Below are 9,496 nucleotides of genomic sequence, written 5' to 3'. Positions count from 1 at the left end.
CATCATGACTGCTTAAAAAAAAAAATCAATCTGGTCTGTTTGGCATTTTGCGTAACATCATGGACAATAATTTAACATTGTATTTAGTAAAATTTATTGAATTTGTTTATTTTACTGAAGGTAGAATAAAAAAGAGAGCACACCAAATTTGATCCTGCCCGTTAAAATCCTTGCTGGATTATATGCTGGACTTCCAGGTTGGTGATGAAAACACCACCTGCAAAAAACTGATATCCTTTAAAACCAACAATTAAATCACTGATGATGAATCATTTTTAGCACAAATTCAACAGACTATGTGAAGTGTGTTAAAAAGTAAAGCTACAGGTCCATTTCTCTTCTTAATTAGTATTTACAGATGTCAAACATCAAATGACGTATTTATGAAAATAGCTTAAACCCAATAACCATGTGAGGCATTTATTAAAATGCTCTCATATAGTCTGTATATAAAAGATAGATGCAGCCATGGTGAGGTCACCCATCGGCATGTGTTTGAAGCATCGAATTCATCTTTATAGCTGCCACTTTGGTTTCTAGAGCCAGACGTTGCTGTATTAGACGCAGAAAATAGACACATTAGAGTCTAATGTGTGTTACTTTTTGCACTGAGGGTAAGTATGGCACTGGGGGTGATTTGTAGGCAGATTCAGGTCCAGTACTTATTCATGTTTCAGGAGATGAGTTGAAATTGCTAGCAAGCTTCACTCCTCTTTCCTTTATTAGTGTCTTCCTGTTTTTGAAATAAGCCGCAACCCCTAATAATTCAATCTTGGTATGAGTTATACAGGTGACTTATTTACCCCCCCCCCCCAATTTAAGATATATCTGTTTTCAGTAACTTGTATGGATGAATATGTGATAGTGTTTGGTTTCAGTTTTTCTCAAGAACAGTCTGAGAAAATACACATTAAATGAGATTTCGAATGCAGTGTAGCCTCACTTTCATGGTCTGTCTCCAGGGAACACAGATCAAAGAAGACACAGCAAGCAGATTTAGACAGAAAAAGAGGAGATAGTTTATTTGAAATGTACAAAAGCTATATACACATGCACACGCACGCACACACACACACACACACACACACACACACATACCAAGCATAGTAAAAGTGGATGGTAGCATACACACAAACATTTAAAAGGCTACTTTCAGCAATTTCAGCAAACATAATAAAACAGAGGAATTTGCAGACCTAGTTTGCCCATCCTGTCCGAAAACAGGATTTCATTATCAAAGTCTGAGTCCTTTCCTGGACTCTGCAGTTCATTGAGAACCCAGGGGAGAGACAGGGTGCACTGACGGGGGTATGAATGTGTTAATTAGAGTTGGATCTCTACTGAGAACACACAGAGGTACTTGTATATTCTTTCAGAGAGTGCTCCTCATCAGATGCGCAGGGGTTCATGTGCCCTGATGGACTAACACTGATGCATATCCTTGTCCTTTTCAATCATTTACCCTTGTGAGATGGGACCATGGAGAATGAACGTCTCTGATCCAGAGGGCAAAGAAGGAAATCACATTTCACATCCTCACAATCTCAGATTATGACCAGAAAGCACTTCAGTTCTGTGGATCACAATGCCTAACAACCATGTGTTTAAACTAGGGCTGTCAAATATGTTCACTTTGTAAACTGCATTCAGTGAAATTTTATGACACACACACATGTTGGTAACACATTTCAAAACATTTCAGATGGTAAACATTTATTACATAACGACATGCTCCAGCAAACACAGCTTTTATTTCCTCTGCTGCAGGATGGTTAAGTGCATATATGAACTACAACGGCAGTTTATTTTTTTTCCAATACTGGCATTTATTAGGGAGCAGAGATACGCTGATATTTACTGGAACTTATTCGACTCCCAGACTCAAATACTCAAATGAGTGCACGCACATGTAGTAACATGCTAGCTTTACCTGACAACATCTGCACCGAACCTCATTTTTATTTTTTATTTTGTTTAAATTTTGGGATTTCTGTGGTTGTCTTTGGCTTGGCATGTTTCTCCTGTTTGTACAGCAGCGTCTAACCTTGCTGTACTACACATGCTTCTGTTATCCAGTTATTTTTCATAACTTATTTAACCTGTTTCCGTTGTTTAATGGTTGTCAGCAAACAGTTTCTACTGTGGCTACATTACTATGACCTCTGGGAGTATTAGTGTGTTATATATCCACCCAGATTCTGGTAAAGCCAAAGGAAAATATAGTTTAGCATAACCAACTGATTAAAAAAAAGAAAAGAAAATGATAGAAGAAAAAATAATTGAATGACTATTGAAAATCATGACCATCCCTGGTGTATAATTTGGCCTCAGGCTTTTTTAAAAATTTATTTGGTCACTGTGTCAAAGTAGTACTGCAGGCTAGACCCTGCCCCGCCTATTTGGTGCTATGGTAGCTCAACATGCCCTCCCATCTATGCGCATTCATGGATGTCAGCAACAGGAAGAGGCACTGAGCATGACACTGATGAAGTCAGACAAAGTATTAAAAGCAAGGAGCTGGGACTGGGGTGGGTTAAAAGCAACTTGCAGATGTGTTGAAAATGTAGAAGGTAGAGCTACTTAATCAGATCACCCTGTGTGAGGTTTGCCAGTTAGTTGTAGTAAAGAACCATAACATGGGCTGAAGAAACTGCTCCACGCTTCCATAATCAGTTTTTGCAACTGCCTATTATCGTTTAGTTAAGTCAATACAAAATGAATTTATCATTTATAAACTGTTTGACAGCTCTAGCTTAAACAGCAAGTGTGTAACATATCTTAGACCAGGTACCATACAGTATCATCTACAAACATAACAGTCTATCCACATATTGTGTCCATTTCCTGATAATTCGGTTTTTGTGTCATATTCAGATTCTCACACTTGATGACCTCATCAAGGCACTATGTGAACTGCTATCAGTGCACCACTTTTTAAAGGCCTATTACGCTGGCAAATACTGAATGGCAATTGTTCTTGATCTGTTTATATACCCTGGGCTATCATAGACTTGTAGCTAAAAAGTATGGCTTTTTAACAAATGATAGAAAATGGTCCTTAACCGTATCTATATTTACTATTAACCTTTTAATGTAACATATAATCTGAAACAAATATTACAGGATAAGCATATTACTATGAACAGTGTAGAAAAAGTTTATGTAATGAGCAGTTTTGCATTGTACAATCAGTGCTTTCTTGTATAGTCTTTATATTCCTGATATTCATGGTAAGAATGGATGGATGATGAGGTGTTTGATTGCTCTCAGCTAATCATGTTGAGGAACTTGCTTTCCTCAGCCAGGGCTGTGAGCATAGAGTTCATGTCACCGATGGCCATGTTGCCAATCCCTGCCGGTACAGAAGCGAGGGTGACAGAGTTGCGGGGGGTGGTGAGACGTGAGGAACTCTGAGAGAGGCTCTGCAGAAGGCCTGGACTCAGGGTGCCCGACATTAGGCTTGAGTGGTCTCCGTCATCAAGCATGGTATCAAAGTCGATCTGGGCGTGCTCTGTGGCCCCAGATCCACTGGTGGAAGAATCCACTGTGCTGCTGGAGACCTGGTTGACGCCTGGTGAAGCCATGTTGGCTGCAGAAGTGTTGTTGCTGGAAGGAGCCTGACTGGCACATGGGGACATGGGAGCATCAAAGCTGACAGAAGGTGGCTCAAACACGTGAATCTGACCTGTGTAGAACACAGCGGAGTTTGGATTTTCTGAGTTGCTGTCATGGGCTACTGACCCACTGGGCCTCTTTGGGCTTGCCTCAGAGGTATCATTACCTTGACCGGGGCAAACATCCGATGACTTGAGCAATCGGCTCGGTTGTGTCATGCTAGACCCTCCGTGTGGTCTGGCAGTAGACCTGGGCTCTGTGGGAGGCCTGGGTTGTAACATTCCTCTGCCTCCATTTTGGACATTGTGCTGCTGTTGGGAGATAACGTAATTTTGCTGAGGATCCACTTGGCTGACATAAGAATAGACATCAGTCTGTGTCCTTGATCTGTAACTTTGGACCTCTTGATCTGCCATACTGTTGCGCGTAGGTCTCATGCTAGTGCTTCCAGATATAGAACTTGGGATTGCTTCTTGGCCAAACCCTTGCTGAGGACTCATTTGGTTACTAAAGTTCACGCTGTTGCATTGTCTCTGTTGTGGATGCTGCTGTAGAGAGATGTTCATCAGCCTCTGGTTGCTGTGGTTTGCATACCCCTGCATAGATATATTCTGACTCATAGGCACAACTTGCTGGTTGTTGCTCAAGCCCTGACCTTGCGTCTGGAAGGACCCAAAGTTCTGCCTCTGCTGTACAACAGCTAGATTCCCCCTGAGAGGATGCTGCTGCTGTTTGGGAAGCTTGGCTGTGGTGTCCACTGTTCCTGAACTCACCTCATTCCACTGCACTGGCATGTTATTCTTGTTCATGTTTTCTGATGGTGCTGCAAAAGGCTGCTGAGCACCTCCCGGACCCATCTGGCAGGACTGCACATCCTGATTGGACTGAGCCATCATGGTATCCACCATGGCCATCCTCCTCTGCGCAAAAAATGATGCTGGTGGAGCCACGCCTGTCTGGTAGCCCTGAGTCTGACCGTGGGAATTATAGTCGGTTTGTCCCAAGTTGTGAGTAGAGGGGCCAGAATTCTGTGACCTGAGGTACTGTACCACATCGTCTGGAAGCACCATATCATCCTCTCCACCCTGCTCACCCCCAACCATCATTCCATCTACCGCCATGTTCTCCATGGCTACATTCTCAGAAATGCTTGGTGGTCTGGGGGCAAATGGGTAGCGTTGCAGGCTTCCATCAGAGCGAGTATAGCCCTGTGTAGCCAGTGTCTGGTGACGTTCTGCAGCTGGTGGAGCATTCATGGGGTTCATGCTGCTCATGCTGTTGTAGCGCTGGACCCTTGGAAGGGAGAGAGGGTCCAGTGTCGTACGACGCACTGGATCACTTGCACGGCGTGGCAGATTGGTGGGTACTTCGTGGGGCATCATGCTCTGCGTGCCATATCCAATATCACTGCACCGTCTTGGTACAGTTCCAGAGGGTGGCTGATGGAAGGGATGCGATGAGCCTTCTTGGGAGTCGCTGTAGAGTGCCATGCGAGTCCTTAGGCTCATTCGTTCCATGTTGGGAAGAGGAGTAGGTGGTGCTCCACCAATGGCAGCAGCATACTTTGCCTTTAGCCGATAATGTTGTGCTGGTGTAAGACTGAGAAGGCTTGGAAGGCCTGCTCCACCTCCTCCGCTGACACCGCCACCTCCGCAGTGGCTGGCCTCACTGGATCGACGAGACAGGTCAGTAGAGATTGGGTCATAGGAGTCAGCTGAACTGATATTGTTGTGGCGATTAGCGCCAAACTGGGATGTCCCACTGGAGCGACGGCTGGAATAGCACGGGGATATACCAGAGGAGCGCCGGCTTAGGGTGTAAGCAGAGCTGATGGTGCTGGTGGTGCTGTCACGGCGCTCGTTCAGCTGGTTCAATAGCGTCACTTCACATGACAACAGGTCATCCATGCGTTGGCCAGGGTACGAACCACTTAAGTTACTCATGTTGGAGTTCTCCAGCAGGGACCCTGGCAGATAAAAAGATTAGAATAAATATTATTATATTATAACATTATATATGCACATGAGTTTATAATTACAGAGGAAGCATTTCTCAGCATCGCTGTTTTTGGTCTTTATAGCTAGTGTCCACCTTCATAACAACTGTACAGGGACTGAAAGCTAGAGCACTGTCCGCTTTGTTACATGTACAGGGAGCTGTAGCTCCTAGCTGTCTGCAAGGCTTAACCTCACCTGATTAAACTCACCATCACTTTTGGAACAAATAATACGGCTGTTGTGTAGTTAACTGTACTGACAGACTGTCCAAGAAGTCTGTGCTCCAGTTTGGGTAGTAAAATTCTGGGATTTTACTGGAATGTACTGAGCATTTATTAGCAGGTTTCTGTATGACAGACAAGTTTTGGATGTTCCTTATTAGTGCTAGCATTAGCTTACTGCTCCAACCTTTAATTGAAATATGATCACTCATTTAAGAAAAAACTAAGCAGCACATATAACTAAAGCTTAGGCTTCAAGATGGGTATAAATGGTTCATTCCATCTCCATCTCCAACTTCACAGTCTATGACAGTACAGCCCAATATGAGGTGTTTCTTCAACATGTAGTCCTTACCAACTGCAGGTATGGGAGGCAGCTTCATGCTAATGCGTTGGCCCTGCAGCGGCTGTGGCGCAGAGTTAACCCAGGGGCAGGGGTCCCTCACCGTCTTCAGCCTTTCCTTCTTGATGTTTTCCAGCTTGATGGTGACTGCACCACCGTGACCCGTGGCTTTCCTCAACTGAAGCCCCATCCCAGCCTGCTGGCCCCCAGTGGGAACAGTGGAGTCAACCATGGGGCACTCGTCCTGTGCGCTGAGGTCCCCGAAGCTGCCCCCGCTGTGCACGGCCATCTCTACCCCACTGTCGTTGTTGTTGGCGCTGCTGAGAGGCGATGGCTCGCTGCTACATGACGAGTGGCCACCAGGACTGGACTGATACGTCTGGAGGAGGACAGACGAAAGTGTCATGAATCAAAATCCAAGAGGTTAGTAGATCATAGAAATATTCACTTTGCTGTTTGAGTAAATGAAAAAGAAAATAAAATGATTAAAAAGTGAAATTTAAAAATGAATATAAATGAAAGAAAACTAAAACACAGCCTTGTGCCAAGCTAAAAAAAAAAACCTATTAGATATTCTTCAATATTAAATAATTACCACAGTTAAAAAATTCTGATTGTGATGGTGTTTTGTAATAACTAATGTAGCCCTATGGCTTCATACTCTTGTGAATTATAAAGGAGGTTTATTTATTTAAGAAAACAAGTGGATAATAGAAAAGTTCTGTGAGCAGCACACATGCTACACAAGTCCCTGCCTTTCAGTATTAATGTGACAATGACTTTTATCGTTGGTTGAATATTGAGCTCATAGATATAAAAATCCAGTGTAATGGCAGCGTAAGACTGTCTTACATGCAAAGGAGCAAGAAAATATATGAACATGGATTATCATGCACCATACATTTCCACCATACAGGAATTTGAAAAAAAAAGACATTGAAACAGGCTGCGTGCTCACCTCAGTGAAGTCTGTCCATTAGCAGGGTTTCAAAGGAAAGAGAGAAGCAGGTTCAGACAACAAACAGAGAGTGAGTTTGAAAGGACGCATGCAGGTCCAGCAGGGAACCTCTCACTAACAATGTTAGTAAAAATGTAAGATAACTGTTGTTCCCCTGTTTTAAAGCTCACCCAGAGCCACTGTCTCGTGTAACCGATAAACAGGACTCACCATAGAGTTCTCTGTCTTAATAGACTTGACTTGTAGGCAGTCTTCCCCTCCCCTAGAGGTGCTGTTGGCCTCCACCTTGCCATCTACGGCTCTTGCGCTGTGCTTGGAGTTTGCCTCGTTCTCCCCATTGCCTTTGGGTGGCTGTAGCCTTGGGGGAGCGTCACTTCGTTGTTTCTTGGTCACGTGAGCTTCGGGTCCATGGACCGTCTTGACGTGCTTCCTGAGAGAGCTTGGGTCCGTGTAGCGCTTGGTACAGCCCGGGATTTTACACACATATGGTTTCTGCCAAGATGGATTCAACATGATTTTTACTGTGGCAAATCTAAATCTTAGCTGACCTTTCCGGCTGCTCAGATGAGATCCATGTGTGAACTTACCTCATTGGAGTGTGTGCGGTTCTGGTGCTTCGCTCGGTCTGAGGCATTTGAGAAAGCCTTGTTGCAGCCTTCGTGCTCACATACATAGGGTTTCTCCCCAGTGTGGGACCTGAGATGGGTCTTGAGATTCTCCAGGCGGGAGTAAGCTTTAGAACAGCCCTCAAACTGCAGAGAGACAGACAATGGGACAGACGGACAATGAGATTGATGCTTGAGTGCTGTTGTTTTGTCTGCAGCTGGCCAGAGAAAAGAGCCGGAACACAACAACAAAAACAACACGAAAAAGCTCTTTTTGTTCCAGTTTTTAAATGTCATTTACTCTTGGACTCTTGCCCACCTACTGTGGTGTGCCACACAAAAGCAAAGCTCTGCTACACTTTTGGTAAAAAAAGGGCTATTACACAAAAAATCCAAACTAAGTGTGAGGTGTGGTAGAGCTCTTTGTCTGGTGCACTTTGTTGAGACAAAGAGAAGTCTGTGTTTAGCCTTTGTATTCACTTATACTGTACAAGCTATAATTTGGTATTCCTTCTGAGCAGTCATTGTGAGTGTAATTGGCTCTGAAATTAAAAGAGAATCAAATTAGAGCAGCCCAGAAAGGGGATGAAAAAGTCCGAAGACTCATCCTTAAAAAGAAAAGACTAAAGGGGAGTTAGGAGAAGATGCATGTGGGATTTGTGTGCAGAATATACAGCTTGGTCTTAATAAGGACCCATGGCCCCCTGCTTGTCTGCAAATTTTAATTACACACCCACACTGTCAATCAGCTTTCTTAACTTTATCCTTCACAAGTCATCTGTTTTAATACATTCATGAGAGGCCCAGAGTGAGCTTTGAAGCCAAGCAAACAGGCCCCTCAATTTGATCTTCACACAGCAAATGAAGGCTTCAATGAAAGCCCATGATTTATCAAACACGGGAAATATAGTGGTGGTACGCACAAAGAAAATCATATCAAGTTTTTTTGTAAGGGAGTTTTTTCCACAGGCGAAACTGACGCACTAAAGGGCTGACATTCTTTGACTGCTAAAGCGGCGGAATAAATTCCAACTTCAACTAGTTGGTTAACATGTTAACAAGAAGGTTAAAGGGCCTCTCCAGTGTTTTTACACAGATCAATGAACCAACTGTGAGAATTAAAGTCAGTGTGTATAACTAGTTGTATCATGTCTGCTGTGGCTCTGCAGGAACTTTAGTGAATGTGAGAGGAGATTTTGTGTCTGCCTTCTCATTGTTATGCACACACACATTGTTAAAAAGCATTTTTGCAGATCACACCTAGGTTTATGGTTTTGGAAACAAAGTTAATACATCATTGCTTAACAGGTGGGTGCCATAACCTATGCCATATATGTTATGAAAGGAATTCTTCTTCCCCCCTGTTGCCTTTTGCTGCTTATAGTGGATCGTTAGGTTTTCTCTGTATGTCTGTATTTCTCTGGATGTCACCAACTATGCCAAATAGCTTGCATTGCAATCCGAGCTGGAAAATGGTGCTGGCTGCATTATGGGAGATGATGGCTTGTGATACCAGTCAGCAAATTACCAAGAATACGAGGCGCTTACCGTGCACTTATGGGGCTTCTCCCCCGTGTGTCGCCTCATATGGACCACCAGCATGTACTGTGCCTTGAAGGGCTTTTGCTCCCGTGAACACTCCTCCCAGCGACACACAAACTCTTTCTTCTCACCGTGGATGTGGTCATTGTTGATATGCTGTACATACAGATTGATTCCAGTAAATTGTCACAGTTCTATGATACTTTTCCCTAAAG

The 9,496-nt window shown here is 43.6% G+C and overlaps 1 protein-coding gene across 1 annotated transcript in view; it reads right to left on the bottom strand.

Moving 5' to 3' along the window:
* Positions 1-1,035: 1,035 nt before the first annotated feature.
* gli2a (GLI family zinc finger 2a) overlaps positions 1,036-9,496 on the bottom strand; it is an 83,765-nt gene continuing 75,304 nt past the window's right edge. The window contains exons 10-14 of the mRNA XM_080903582.1: positions 9,288-9,437; positions 7,722-7,886; positions 7,345-7,626; positions 6,189-6,555; positions 1,036-5,581 (exon numbers count right to left, since the gene is read on the bottom strand). Of these exons, the coding sequence (XP_080759708.1) occupies positions 3,267-5,581; positions 6,189-6,555; positions 7,345-7,626; positions 7,722-7,886; positions 9,288-9,437 (3,279 nt within the window). The 3' untranslated portion in view covers positions 1,036-3,266. The remainder of the gene's footprint in view (positions 5,582-6,188; positions 6,556-7,344; positions 7,627-7,721; positions 7,887-9,287; positions 9,438-9,496) is intronic.

Source organism: Rhamphochromis sp. 'chilingali' (assembly GCF_963969265.1).
Source record: "Rhamphochromis sp. 'chilingali' genome assembly, chromosome: 14".
NCBI lineage: Eukaryota > Metazoa > Chordata > Actinopteri > Cichliformes > Cichlidae > Rhamphochromis > Rhamphochromis sp. 'chilingali'.
Note: the sequence above shows the minus strand (reverse complement) of the source record. Positions and strands in the feature narration are given on the sequence as shown.